This window comes from Tympanuchus pallidicinctus, unplaced genomic scaffold (genome assembly GCF_026119805.1).
Source record: "Tympanuchus pallidicinctus isolate F22 unplaced genomic scaffold, pur_lepc_1.0 scaffold3, whole genome shotgun sequence".
NCBI classification, from domain to species: domain Eukaryota; kingdom Metazoa; phylum Chordata; class Aves; order Galliformes; family Phasianidae; genus Tympanuchus; species Tympanuchus pallidicinctus.
The window spans coordinates 88402528-88418120 of record NW_026294747.1 but is presented as its reverse complement, the minus strand read 5'-3'; the positions used below and the strand labels follow the sequence as shown (position 1 = coordinate 88418120).

Sequence of the window (15593 nt, the reverse complement as noted above, 5' to 3'; positions counted from 1 at the left end):
AGACCTCTTCCTGGCAAACTACAGGAATTACTCTACTGATCCAAGCAATCAAATAAATATATCAACACACAGAAAAGTTGTTCTGGGAAGAAAACCACGTCCTTTATATTAGCCAGACATCTTCCCACACATTTTCATGGTGCATGATGCTCTAGTTTTATAATCCAATTCATTCAGTACATGGTACTGATCCAAATGGGAATTAATCATTTTATTAATTTGATTTATAAGATAAACCAATTACCCATGACTCTGAATGTGCACAAAGGCTACTGGAGCAAGGAGAGAGAAAGGTGGTGTCTTGAACAGATCCAAGCAGCACAAATTCCAACGATTCTTTTCCACTGAGTGATTATCTTTCAACCTCTTTAAGTACAAATTTCATCACAATGAACATGGCCATTGTGACCATCGAAGGACAAAGGAGAACAGTTTTAATGGACATTAGCTTTCAGGAAATGCTTTGAGCCTGAGTCCCACGAGATTAGTGAGAATTAAAACAAGATTGAGAAAAAAAAAAAACAAAACAGAATAATAGAGAGTTTGTGATCATTAATCACTAAAGTGCAGTTTCAGTTTGAGTAAATCCCTAGAAGATTTCACACCATTGAAACTCAACCAAACAGAAAAATAAGTATTCCAGTTCCTTGAAGAATGAAAACTATCAACATACTTCTTCATTATATCCAACGTTTTTACATCCTTCCATGCCAGTTTTTTTGCTTCCATCAGGACAGATTGCAGTGATATTGAAATTAAGATCCTGGATCTGGTTATCCACTTGAATTTTCACTTCAGAGATTAGTTTCTGTAACCAGAAAACAACTTATAGTTGCATTGCATTCCCATATACAATGTGCATTAATGACTAATACCAAGTACTGCTACAATGACTGACTAAAAATGAAGAAAGCTTGTCTGTGTGAATAAAGGAATGAATTAAAGCATTGTTTCCCATATAAAGAACCAATTACGTTCCAAAAATACACAATCAATGAACTGGTAGCTCTGATAAAGTGGATTACAAAATGGTTTTGAGGCTGTATTTTTGGCAATTTGAAAATCTGTTCTAACAACTATGTGTAACAAAAACTGCTTATTAGCTGAGAGACTATGTTGTCTTTTAGCTGCACACTTGAAATAAAAACAGAAAACATGCATACTACTATTCTTATTCAGCAGAAAAGGTTACTAATCGAATCGATGCTTTAAACTTGTGATATTTTGCATCTGTCCTGGAAAAGTTTCCCCTGAGCAAATCTTAGGGTGATATAAAGGGTACTGAGATTACCCTTCCTGATTTATTTGGGTCAGATAGGACATATAAGTCAACAATCTGTTAATTCCCAAGTGGGCTTTTGACAATGCAAAGTAAGTAAAAGGCCTGCTTTGTAACCAGTATTTTCCATGTCCTCAAAAATACTATTTAGTAATTACAAAAGAAATATTACTTCTTTGCCTTTTGCAAACATATTAAAACTCTGTAAACATTTATTTCACCAAAAGAATATTAAATTTCCATGCAAACAGTAAAATTCCTTGCATCTTACTATTTTTAAAATTAGTTTTGTGGGACATTAGTGTTACAAATGAAAATTTAATTGTATGAATCTGAACACATGTTCAGCTAAGTAACTTTTTCAAAATTAGTGACTCATCATTGACTTTTTAGGGATTTCCAGGCAAGGTTTTCCACAACTAAGCCTAAGGCTTCCCTGCTTACAAAAAGAATACAAGAGGCCCACTACCATCAGACATCAAAACTAAATTTTCTTATGTAAATACTTATGCGATCCTGGAGGCAAAACATTCAAAACACTGTTCACTGTGTTGTTTGTATCTTACTAGAAACTAAAAACATGACAAAAGTATTCAGAAGTACCAAATCCAGTGCGGTTTAAGAGAGGAAGGATGATGCTGTCCAGAAAATAAAGCAAGAATGAACTGGGCGTGGCTGGAGAAGGAAAGTCCCATAGAATCTTCAATTTAACTGAAAGGATTATTTTGTAAATTTTTATTTCCTCTCTTTGAATGCTTGCCCTGGATTATCCTATAAAAACCTGGATACAATTAAGAGTGGATGGTGTAAAAGTGGCAATCAGAACCATGATCTGCAAATTATTACTTTTTTCTTTTTTTCAAGAGGTATTTCACTATTTCCTACAAATATCTATATATTCAAAATGAGATTTCTTGATTTTAGAAGAGAAAATCTAATACCAGGGAGAATTTATCTGCAATTTGATTATACTTCCTCAGCTTTTGAATGCCTTTGGTGTCTGCACAATGTTTCCCAAAATGACAGCGTGAAAACACAGACAAGCCCACTCTACTGCTAGTAATAGACATGGGACTTGGCTTCTCATTAGAGCTAATTTGCTGAAAGCAACCAAAGAGCCTCATTTAGATGGTTAACCTAGCATAATGGACAATTTCATCCTTTCATCTCCAAGTAATCCAAATTAATGTGATGCACACTGATACCTTGCGTACAGATTTATAACTAATTTTCTAATTTCTTAACCTTGCATGTTTATGCAACTTGCACACCTGGAAAACATTCATCTATCTAGCCTAATATCTTATTTTACTCCTATTTTACTCCTGCTCTATGTGCTCCCTTTGCTCTAGATCAAATGTATACTACAATGCTTCATTTTAGAGTTGTTTATCCCCCCTTTCGCACACTATCAAGATGACAGTCTCCCCTTAAAAGCTGACATTCCTCAGCAATCATTCGTGAAAATGCTTTTTCCCATACTACTTCCAGTTGAGAACTTTACATGGAAGCACACAGAGCCATTTCCTTTGTTCTCTCTCAAATCCCTATCAAAACTTTGTTTACTGCAATGTATTAAAACCCTGAGACATTATGCTGCCCTATGCAATGTAAATGCTGCTTTCCACAGTATTCTTTGTGGAAATATTCTTTTTGTAAATTTCCACTTTTTTCCCTTTTTTCTAAGAACTATGAGGTAAAATCCTCTAAATCTTGTAGTGTCCTTTGGCTCTGAGTTTGTATGGTGCCTAGACAGTAGTGTCTAGTATGTAACCAAAGATCTGAGATCCCAAAATTCAAATGAAACTTCTTTTAAATACAAAAGAAATTTCTTTTGATGTAACATGGCAAAGAATCAAACACTGTATTAAAGAGCATCCTTAGTATAAAATTAGCTTTTGATTTTGAGACACAAACAGCCTGGGAATTTGAGAGTTGTTTAGGGATACTGCCATCACCAACCTGGACATTCAGAAAAGTAGGAACGTGGACTTTAGATAGAGGCCTGGAAATTCCAACTTTAGGCTCTAGACTGTGAAAAGTAAACAAAACAAAACAAAACAAAACAAACAAAAAAACTCTGTACAAAGACAGCATCCAGCACAGTCATTCTGATCATACCTGATAAGCTTCTACCACCAAATCATTGAGATTTGCTGCTTGTGATTCTATCTGTCTCGCAATAGTACCAGGCAACAGAGGTAACAAATCCTACAAAAAAAATACATTAATTGATGCACATTCAATATATTTAATAAAATACTGTGTTTTCAAATTTAGAAAAGGAATCAGGTTTCTAACCTACTTTATACCAATGGAACTGGCTTCCTTGAACTGCAAAAATGACATTGATGTTATTGTCAATCAATTTTTCAGAGAGCTGACCAAGAGATGGATGTTCCTGCAAAATAAAACAAAGAGGACTGCAGTTTAGTAAGAGACAACCTTAGATTTTATGTTTGTCACAATACAGGGCTACAAAGCCACTCCAATCCTTATTTCTAAATGTACAGAGAAATGCTAGGCTTACATCCAAAAGAAGGTAGGGCTGACTGAATATTAAAAAAAAAACCACCACAACAACATAACAAAATCAGTGTATCAGGTGAACTGCAATACACCTCCATTGTCAGCTCTGCAGCTGTGCTGCAGAATGGTCTAAGAATCATTCTGGTCTAAGGACTAAGTGAACTCTCCACACAGTACCTTTCTGTTGGAGTCTAATGCTTATGAAACAGCTGCTGGATATGGTATTTTCCATGGTCTGCCCAGAATACTAAAAAGATTCCTGAGAACGATAAGTGGGTTCTTGCTCAAAAGTCAAGAAGAAGGAATGACATGAGGGCACCAAGATGAGGTGTGATTTGAAGAGTGGCAAGACAAGTTATTAAATTTTTTTCTCAGCACCAGAGATTTATTTCTTGGCACTAGGGATCAGACACATCAGCAAAATGAAACCATTGGCTCAGGTTCTAGCAGTGTCAATATCCTATATATATACATCTTACAGCTGACAGCTTTCTTCAAGACTTGCTGAAGGAGCAATGTCTTCAGCTGTTACTGCAATGTCTTGCTACAGTTTTTTAACCCTGCTTCTCCTTGAGGAAGGTAGAGGGAGTTTCACTTCTCTTCACACTGTGGACATTATTCTTCTTGGTGGGATACCTATGAGGGCAGGTCCTGTGCTATGACCTGCCCTTCTACACTTCTTGCTGCAAGATCTGACACAGACTTGGGAACAAGATGTATGTTGCTATCCATTCATTCAAGATATTGGGAAGAACAAAGGTGTTTGTGGCCTCAGTGGGCTTGTACATCTGGACAGTATGAGATTCCTTTCAATTCCAGTACTCCAAAGCAAACTGAATCTGAAAGTCACTGCTGATTTACTATAAGTCTGGGAATACTTCCTAGGAAGTAAATTCAGCATCTAAAATTAATGATCAAACACAGTGAAGTGACTGGGGCTCGTGTATCTTCCCAGAGATTTTATAAGGACACCTATACACGTGTCAAGACAACCGCATTACCCCACATACTTCTGTGGTCTTTCTCTTCCTGCCATTTTTCAGCATCTGTCCCACATTTTCTTTCTTCCTTTCTCCTACACAAACATGCTCTCACAGTTTTCTTGCACAATTCATTACTCCTCAGAGTGCCACTTGTTATTCAAGGCAGCCTGCAAGTCAAATGCTATCCTAACAGTAATTTGAAAGCCAGGACAGCAGAGACAACGTTATGCAAGGGGATAAAATCCATTTTCCACCACATTGCACTATCATAAATAGCCTTGGACAGAAAGAACAAAGGAGCTCCTTGCTGCAGTTTGATCCTAGACAGGATCTCCACTCATTTATCCTTTGATAAGAGATTATATTTTTTAAGGTAAGTGATAGATGTTGGGTAAGACAGAGATAAATCGACATTCTTACAGCTGCAGTTTCTCAGTGTGCCATACATGAGGGTCCAGACAATATACATTCCTTACTTAAGACTGAAGTGCAGCAGCAGAAGCCTTGTTGTCTCTCTCACAACACTGTGTTAAGACCTGCTCCCTTCTCCATGGCCACAGACCACAGTGATAAGGCCTCCTTGGCCTGCACAAACTATTTGCCACATGCAGATGACTGGCAGATCACACATGAACCAGGTGCTCCCAGGACACAGGCTACTGAAACTAGATGTTGTATAAATACCTCCTGCATTCCAAATGCAGAGCAGTGGTGAGGGACCATCAGAGGGTGCTCAAACAAGTCAGTGTCCTGCTCACCATATGACACCAGACATGTCCAAATTCTGGTAAAATGACCCTTCAACATCTCTGCAACTAATGGCAAAAGTTCGAGATTGGTAGTAGCTGAAATGGGTTTCTATGAAACAAAAGCTTATTCAGATGGATGACATACATAGACATGCAAAAGCTGTAGGGACCAGATCCCAAATTACATAATCTGCTCACAAGAAAAACTGAACCTCCAACTTCTTGCAAGTTCTAACTCATTACAGTGCTTTTTTTGGTTAATAGTACATCCAAGTCTCACTACAGATTAGAAAGACAAAATTCCTTTGTATTAGAATGGATATATATTTTTAAAGCCCCAAAACAATCACGCCATTTTTTTTATTTTAAGCACATAGAGAGATGACATAAGGGACTGTTGGTCACTTGAGGAGTCACACTCCACTTCTGGTAAAAACCTCGCTATACTCTAAGTATTTTTATCTTATCTACTCCCACTACTGTTTAGAAGAATATATTCCCATTTTAGATCTTCTTTCTTGTTCCAATTACATCATTCATTTTATTATTTTAACCTACTGTGTTAAACTTAGAAGATAACTAAAACAGACGTTAAGTATTTCAGAAAGGGAGTGAACTGAGCACGAATCTAATAAAAAGGAACTGTATTTCTTTCTTGCTTAATGCTTTTTGCTGATCTGTGCATGACTACTTAACAAAAGTTAGAAAGAAGCGAGAAGAAAAGTGAATAACTGGAAACATTTCTGATTTAAAGATTAGGCTTATACAAATAAATAAGGAGAGGTCCTCTTAACTGGAACAAGAAAAAAATCGAACTATGCCAGAATTAAATCCTCTCTAGACTATCAGGTGCTAGGAATGAAAGTAGAAGCACAACATTATCACAGATGGCTCTTTAATTTAACATAGTACTTCAAAATTGAACTGAGAAGAAAAAGAAAAAAAAGAAAGCTATGTTTCTTCTTTGCAACTTATTTAAAAAAGAATTGATAGACTTCCATAACATCTCATTTAAATATTAGTTACATAGACTTTCTTTTTTCAGCTAATGAGATATATCTGAAATAATCACAGACAATATATTACTGAGAAGGAAAAAAATAGGAACCCAGTACACTTACTCTTCTAGACATTACTGTGCTATCTTGTCAAATCTGTTCCAGAAAATATCTGATACTGAGAAAGATTTCCATTATGCACCTGTTCCATTACTAAAGTTTCAATGCAGGCACACAAGAATTAGCCAGTGGCTGAAAAAAGTACGTGCCAGCCCCCAGACAACACACGGGCGAAGATGTGCTGATCTAAGTATCCTTTAAGGTCATTTCATTTGGACAGCCTGAAAGACTACATAATCTCACAAAAGCATCAATACAAAAAATAATGGAGATTTCTTACTGCAAATAAGATAATACAATCATGATTCTTCATCCCAGAATTTTAAAAAAAAGTAATAATATCATTAGTCAGCCATCAGTCATACTTTGAAGGAGATTAATTTTGCCTGTAAATAGATTTTTGTCTGCATTTTATATTGGTGAAGCTTTTCAGATAGAAAGAGAATTTAATTTCTCATGTTGGACAGCTTTTTCTGGTTGTTGTTCTCTGAAACAGACAATGCCTTTATGAACCAAGAAATCCTGAATCCAAGAGACAGACTTGTATTACATCAATTGTTTAATAAAGCAGTGGAAAAAAAGTAGAGATAGGTACATCATAACCCATAAGTATACTCTGTTCTGGGAAAGGAAAGTTTCTGGTTTCTTTGCTCTTGCAGAACAAAGGGAGGCATTGTTTTTATCCTAGGGACACTAAAAACACTGAAAATGGACAGACTAGTTAAAGGGAAATAAATAATTCTGACATCAGTGAGGGATTATCCAAAAGGTGACAGAGGGAGTGAGTTACTGTAAGAACATCATATAATCAGAAATCCAGATGACCTTCCCCTTAGCCTATGCTTGGCTGCCTCCTCCACTCAACAAGGTTGTGAACACCCCCCTATTACTGGAAATCTCCTGTATTTCACTATAATCTCCTTTTGCTTCTCCATCCCAATAAGCATTTGTGCTGGAATCCAGTTCAGAGCCAGTTTGCATGCAGCTCTCGCTGATTTCCTGAATAGCCTGGCCTGAACGTGGGCTGGATGCTTCAACTAAGTGCAATGAACAAAACTGCGAAAACTCTTGAGAGCTGTAATGATACCACAGCTCATATTTCCATTTTCTGGTGATTACACAGCAATTTAGTATTGATTCAGGTTTCTTAAAATGAATGAATAACATTTGTTCAAGGAAATTGCAATTGCAATTGTATAGATCTCATGAAAGCAATTTTTTCTTAATCACTCATAACTATTTTGTACATACTTGAAGAAATCCTTTTGAAAGTTGAAATTATCTGCTGAAGGCTTATCATTTTGTTACAATGGATTTGAAGCAACTTTTTACAAAGGCATGTATTTCAACACATTTGTTTTACACTGTAAGATTTGAATATATTTAATGTTGCATTAACAACAGCAAAGCTTTGTGGTACCTAAGTATTTTCTAGTCCATCAAATTTGGAATAGCTCATCACTATTGCACATCTTCAGTTTTCTCTTACAAAGTATTTTCAAACAATGCAACTATGCATCTTCTGACCATAAAGCATGATCAATTCCTTTGTCTCATTAGCATATGTAATTCTGACACATTATGAGCTTCTTCTGTAAAATATATCACAGACTTCTACTTATGTTTTATACAGAATGTTTGCCATTCCTATGAGATGAAAACAGTAATATATTCTCCTGTGCTCTGTACTGTTGATTCAGACTACAAAACACTTCATCTCAGATTAAAAGGATGCCAATATTACCAGGCAACTGATTCTTTATTACAAATCTTGCTTACCTGGGAAAATATTATTTTAACGAGTGAATTAAAAGCAATGCTCTGACACTGACCTAAAAACCTCATTTACACCACTCCCCTGAAGGCAGAAGGTATGACATATACCTTACCATACTCGTAGCTTTGACATAAACATTATCTTTCAAATGGCAGTTTCCATCATGGGGAATCACAATCCCTGCTAATTTACTGTCTAGGGCTAGATGGGAAGTTTGGTCTGTCATCACTAGAAGTAGTCGCTTGGCTTCTTTGCGCCATCCAATGTGGCTCTGAAAAGGAAACAAAATTGAACATAAGAGAGAGGTAACTGCCTACTTCCAATAATAATAAATAACAAAATGAAAGATGAATGTAGAAGTCTGCTTCCAGGTGTTGGAATATTTAGAAACACCGGGTTTAAACCAGGATAACCAGGATATTTAAAGCATTCTTTTCTTTTTTTTTTTTTTTTTTTTTTTTTTTTGAGTGTAAATGGATTTCACATCCTATGTCTGAAAACTATTCTGAAAATCAGAGGTCCACTTACCACTTGCTTTCATTTTTGAAGGAAAATCCCTCAAAATATAAACAAATTATGCATTATATAGTGGGCATGACTAACAGCTGACACACTGTTAGTACATAAAAAGATATACATGTAACATCTGTGTAATTTTCTGCATTACAAACAACAAATATAAATCCAATGTGCTTTAGGACTTCAGTGATATGAAACACGTAGCAGGGCAAGCTTAGATCTATACTGGGTTGGGTGCTTATTTCCAGAACATTTGTTTCCCTCCAAAGAATGAACGACTGCTTTAAATAAAACTTTGAAGACGAAGACATGAATCACCTCATTTTCTTTTTCATTCCCATCTTTATTATTCTATTTTCTTGACTAATTCCATTTTTTTTCTTCCTTTTGCCTCATTTCTTGCTCCTCCTTCCTACAACTCTGCCTCATCTCTGCCATTTCCCTTAACACTGCCAGATACTGTCCCCCCACCTCATCACAACCTCTTCTCTGGTAGTTGTAGAAGGCTATGAGGTAACCTCTGAGCCTCCTCCTCTCTTACTAAACAATAATAGTTTCTTCAGCCATTCTCCATGAGACTTGAGCTCCAGACCCTTCACAGTTTCATTGCCCTTCTCAGGACATGCTCCTGGGCCTCAGTGCTTTTTTTTTTTTTTTGTGGTAAGTATAACACAGCACTCAAAGTGCAGTCTCACCAGAGCTAAATACAGGGGGACAATCACATCCCTGGTGCTGCTGGCAACACTATTTCTGATACAAGCCAGGATGCCATTGCCCTTCTTTGTCACCTGGGCACACTGCTGGTTCTTGTTCAGCCTAGCATTGACTAACACTTTCAAGTCCTTTTCCTCTGCAGAGCTTCCCAGTTACTCTGCCCCAAGCCTATAGCATTGCCAGGGGTTATTATTGCAGCCAAAGTGCAGGACCTGGCACTTAGTCTTCTGTGAACTTCATCCCATTGGCCTCAGCCCAGTGATCCAGCCTGTTCAGATTCCTCTAAAGATAGATTGAAACTCCCTACTAACTTGGTGTCATCTGCAAACTTCACAGACTCACAGAATAGCTTGGGTTGAAAAGGACCTCAAAGATCATCTAGTTTCAACCCTGCTGACATGGGCAGGGTCACCAACCACTAGATGAGGCTGCCCAGAGCCACATCCAGCCTGGCTTTGAATACCTCCAGGGATGGGGCATCCATAACCTCTCTAGGCAACCTGTTCCAGTACGTCACCACCCTCTGAGTGAAGAACTTCTAATATCTAACCTAAATCTCTCCTGTCTTAGTTTAAAACCATTCCCCCTTGTCCTTGCTCCCTGCAAGTACTGGAAGTCCACAATGAGGTCTTCCCAGAGCCTTCCCTTCTCCAAGCTAAACAAGTCCAGTTCCCTCAACATTTCTTCATAGGAGAGGTGCTCCTTAGCCCATGTTTTCATTCCATTTCATTCTATTGCTTTAGGAAGCATGGATGATTCTAAAACTCACAACTCGTAAGTGTGGAATGTATCCAATGAGAAACACTGCAATCTAAGGAACTTTTCCAAAGCTTCTGTAAATATTTTTTTTCTAACAGCTGTGAACACAGCTGAGAATAATAACTATTTACCTGTGTTACAGATAATCAAAAACTGAAAATAAAAATGGAACCAAACTATTTGTTGTTATCATACTTGGGGTTCCTTTTTGGGTTTGACTCCTTCTGCTCCAAGAGAGAATGTGAAAATGGTCAAGATAAAAGAGTTACATTGACATCATCCCAAGAAACAAGAACTGCACTAGAAGCCTGTGGTTTGGCTGGGAGGAGAATTATCAGAAAGAGTTATTCTACAGAGCATTAGTAAACCCAAGAATCAGTAAACTTTCAAAATCTCTGTTGCGCTACTTCAAGGAAAACAGCATGCAAAAAAAGCCTTGAAGAGAAAACAAATCACTGTCATTTAATAGTCTTACAGATGCAAATCTTTTCCATCTCTTTCTGCATGGGAGAGACGGGGACATAATTTTATCAATATAATATATTAATTTTTAGTTTATTTGTATTTTTTCAAATATTAATTCGTTAAAAGCTGAGATAACACCAAAATGCACGTTTTCTTTATCTACACAAGCAAACATGTAACTGATTCTTCAATTTTCTTAAGTAGCAGAAACGCCAAATGGTATGTCCTTCATTGGGAACACAAGAAAATCATCAGTGACTTTTGACAATGATTTTGTAATTGACTGAAAGTAATTCATGTTTCAAGCATGAAGCAGTTGATTTCCTTATGCATTCTGTTTTTTAATTCTATCCTTTCTCAGTTTCATCTGGAAACCAAAATGCATAGCTTGAAAGGAAATAATGAAACGGGAGGAAGAAATCCTACTATTTTTTGGCCTATAATTGACAATTTGAATTCAGTATCACTTGAGCACAGTTGTGACATACATATTCATGTTCGAAGTACCATCTGGTCTTTTGTTGATATATTCCTTACCTGGCACACAGCTGCTTGGAGCATTGCATCAAAACCCCCTTCAGGTGTATCAATATTCCCAGAAATTTTTTGTTTATTCACTGCATTTCTGAATTCTGCTATGTTGTCAGTCAGGGACAGCACGTGAATATAACCATGAGGTGGCATACAATCTAAATTATAATCACTGTACAAAATAAAAACAAAACAAAATTTAGCAAAAAAGTCTATCATAGTCCACATTTTCCATTTGAAGGAGATGTAAATATTCCCTACCAATCCACACAAAATCCTGTTACGAGTGAAAGTGTATATATGAATTTTAAAATAAGTACCTAAAGAGAAAAAATAACTCCACATAACACTACATTCAATAGAAACAATTATATACAAAAGGGGAAAGGATTAAGTTTGACACAAGTAAGATAATGCCATAGGACTTTTACAGGTCATTGCTCTGTGACCCATATATTACAAAAGTATTTACAGCAGAAATGGAAGAGCTCATCTAATTCAGAGATGCTGAGCAGTATCTACCTCACCTTTTGCTGCATACTGATTGCAACCTACCCTCTTCGAACTCAGTTCGCAGTAAATGAATAGAAACAGGCACTGTAAGGTATAATGCATCTGCAGACATCTACTTTTAGGCAAAATAAATCATGTCCTGGAAGTGATAATTGACTTCTACTTACTATAGTAGACAGTTTAGTTTACTACTTCAAACACTGACATTTTATATCTATCCAGGTAATTTCTCCACTAATACCAAATTAAAAAATCATTGGAATAAAAAAAAAAAGATGCTCATGGACTTCATGGAACCATTAATCATGTCTTCCCAGTAAAGATTATAACAAGCAAGAAGATGCAAGCAGTTAATATGTGCTTTACCAAGTATTATGCATTATAGAGATTTTAATTTAATGTGAAAATTGTGTCTTCTGGAACATTTCCAAAGTGATTCCTCACTTTACCTATGTGTTGAATGCAAGGAATAAAGGACATGAAAAAAGAAATTCAAGCCAGAACACCTTTCTCATTTAAAATGGGAGTTTGTTCATAAAACAATGGTGGAATTGAATCAAAGGATTTCTTTTGTTCAAGAAATGGAAGAAAGAAACTGCATCACATCGACAAAAACAGACTTTTGAAGAAAAGAGCTAATGAATGCAGGACCATACACCAGAAGAGAAGTCTTTGGTCAGAAAGTATCATTCTTTGTAATGAATCTATGCAACATATATCCAAACTGAGAATATAACAGTTTGCTATAAAATTAAATGAAAAACATATTCAAACAGACTAAAGATGGCTTGTTTTTATAAAGAAAACATTGCACATTTTTTCTTATATGGCAACAAACTTTTTAAAAACCATTCACCAGATATTTCAGAAGTAAACACTGAATAATAATTTTCAATATTTTTTTAGGAACTTTGCTGGAAACTCCTAGTATAGTGAAGCAGATTCTGGAGAGCTTTTAAAATACATACACATAATGCATATTTGTGTAATTAGATCAGTTCTGAGTTCTACAGTAAATATCAAAAGATTACATACCTGCATTGGTTATGGATTCTACCTGGGTGAATGCTAATATAGGGTGACACTGTTTTATCCACATAGGATCCAAATCCAAGTCGAAAATCAAGAGAAATATTCTCCATCTTCTTAGATAAAGCAAATCCAACGGAATTTAGTTTCTCTATGTTGTTGTGCATAGAAGCTGAGACATCAACTAAATAGTAAAGATCCACAGGGTACTTCTCCAGAGGATGAACTTTTAATATAAAGCTTGCTTCACTTCCTGATTCAAAGGAAATAAATAAATTAAGGTACTATTTTTCAACATACACTCTTAAAAATGTGTTATCTTTGCAGCAACCTCAGCACAAAGTTGTTTGTGTCAGCAAAAAAAAAACCCAAGGAAATAAGAAAACCTCCCAAGAGTCAATGAAACCTTGAAGCATAGTTCAAAAATAAGCCATAAGGGAACTCTTCTTAAAAAACATCTTGCTTTTTTTTTCCTCTCACAGGAGTGTTCCTGAAAATCTGACTTCCCCCTACTTTCTTCTAAATTCCTGATTATGCAATCCCTTTTACGTTGAACCAAACAGCAGTTACAACTGAAAAAGGACGCATACAAATTGTGGCCACTCACTTCAGGGCTGACACTTGAAAGTATATCAAAGTATCCTGCAAACAGCCTATCATGTGTGTATAAAATTGTACATTTCTTGACAAAAGCACAGCCTGAAGAACGCAGGTAAGTTACACAACAAGCTTAGACCAATTTGTTCCCAAAGACTTGATGAGAAAACTCAGTAGGATCGAAATGAAAGTAAACAAAGCAGGTTTTAATATTGAAAAAAATAGAAAAAAATGGTCCTCTCATCTCAAGATAATAAATGTCTGTATTTCCTGCAGAATCATTTCATTTGTGAAGTGTGTTAAATTCTATCAAAGATCTGACTCAGAAATGTTAAGCACGCAAAGTACATTTTAAATAGGCTACCTAAATATTTTTTCTTCCAATATTCTTCAAACATAATATAGCCGAATATTTCAAGATGTATCTTTTTTGGGTCTGACATGAAGAAAACAGAATTTCAGTATATTGTAACTTCTGTTTCCTCTTTGCCAATGTAATTTGAAGTTGTTGTTTTGTTTTGTTTTTAAATGACCAGGTTGCATACAGCAAATACAACTTGTATTTTCTCCCATTCATCATAGTTGGGATTCTTGTAAATAGTGATGAAAAAATGGAATCAAAACAAAACCATTTTTGGTCTAATTACTGTAAAAAAATATATATTTGTCCCACTGACATTGTATATCAGTGAATTTCCCTAGGGATTAAAATGGGATTAAATGTCTATATATCAAATATTAGTCTTCTGTATTTGTCTCCTTCAAGCAGAAGCTTCAGTACAGTTTATGGAACCCTCAGCTTAGTTTCACTACTGGCAAAATGGTTCATTAAGCCCAAGTTTACAAAGCAGATTGTTTTCTATGAATCCAGTTGTGTCAAAGCTTCAGAAATAAATGCAATAGCAAACATTTCTAGAGCTAGCTTGGTTCCCAATACCATGACTCAGTGCAAAGCAGATTATCAGTCACTTCTCTGAATGGAGGCTGGGGAAAGGAGAAGAAGTGGTGACGTTGCTTTTCCAGTTTTATCATTACAAAGACAACAAATTACAAAGAAAACTAGAGTTACTTCGTGCTTTATGCTCCTGCAGCTTCTTTTTCCTTGCAATTAACAGAAAATTACTTGTAAAAAAAGACTGATCTTTTACACAATTAAAATCAGCAAGATACAAAAGTAATTCAGACTTCTCATATTAACTAAGTATTTTTCTACCAAAAATTGATCAGTTCAGTAGAGGGCAAATAGAAGTATTCTAAAAAGACTCAAATCCATAAAAGGAGATATCAATTCTGTCAGGACCAGGTGTCTCATGTGTTTTAAATGAAAAATTAAGCACTGAATATCTAAGTCTTCTTTACAAGACCAGTCCTCTCTTTCACATTGGCTGTCTTCACAGTTGTTTACTCAATGCACTTAATCATAAGCAAATAATAAAGAAGCTCATCAACATATTAATTTATGAATTATAAATTTCAGTCCAATTTACTTACAGTAAAGAACACATTTTATATGGATGTAAGGGAAAATTAGGCTTGAAAAGAAAAAGAATCACAAAATCATAACAGAAAATAGAAAAGACTGCCTAAGATCCCTTTTCTACTCACTAATTGCATTATTTTCACCATAAGCTGTGTTTTGTAGAAACATTTCTTACTGAAGACTGTACTTGACTATGGGAGCAACATATTACACATATAGTGTAATGTTATAGCATCATTCTTCAAGACGATTCCAGCAGTTTCTTTTCAAAATGTATTTAAATATTATTGTGCTGTATTTTAATTGACTATAATATCAGTGTATTAAAGAAAACCCAACCTGGACGCAGTTGGACTGAAACTCTTCCTGGAATCACTTGAGTATTTGTTTCTTGGTCACTGGGTATTGTAACATGAACTGTGGGACTTTCTACAAAATCCGATTGGCAGCCTCTTTTCAATAAGTTGAAAACAGTGTCACAGCGTCCCTTCTGTGTTGAGTCAGCCATGAAATCCTATTTTATGAGAGATAAAAAGTACAAAAAATTTGAG

At 35.8% G+C, this 15593-nt stretch overlaps 1 protein-coding gene and 1 long non-coding RNA gene across 9 annotated transcripts in view; one reads left to right on the top strand and one right to left on the bottom strand.

The window, feature by feature from the left end:
• ITGB8 (integrin subunit beta 8) overlaps window positions 1-15593 on the bottom strand; it is a 59179-nt gene that overhangs the window by 26548 nt on the left and 17038 nt on the right. For all 8 annotated transcript variants that reach the window (XR_008209098.1, XR_008209097.1, XR_008209099.1 and 5 more), the window contains exons 3-9: window positions 15382-15556; window positions 12972-13218; window positions 11430-11595; window positions 8548-8706; window positions 3585-3680; window positions 3401-3490; window positions 674-808 (exon numbers count right to left, since the gene is read on the bottom strand). Coding sequence is in view for 5 of the 8 variants with exons in the window: in XM_052693673.1 (XP_052549633.1) it covers window positions 674-808; window positions 3401-3490; window positions 3585-3680; window positions 8548-8706; window positions 11430-11595; window positions 12972-13218; window positions 15382-15556 (1068 nt within the window). In the remaining 3 variants the exon portion in view is untranslated. The remainder of the gene's footprint in view (window positions 1-673; window positions 809-3400; window positions 3491-3584; window positions 3681-8547; window positions 8707-11429; window positions 11596-12971; window positions 13219-15381; window positions 15557-15593) is intronic.
• The window catches only part of LOC128085802 (uncharacterized), a 54027-nt gene that overhangs the window by 34953 nt on the left and 3481 nt on the right, over window positions 1-15593 (top strand). The window contains exon 2 of the long non-coding RNA XR_008209100.1: window positions 13448-13677. This is a non-coding gene — a long non-coding RNA (uncharacterized LOC128085802). The remainder of the gene's footprint in view (window positions 1-13447; window positions 13678-15593) is intronic.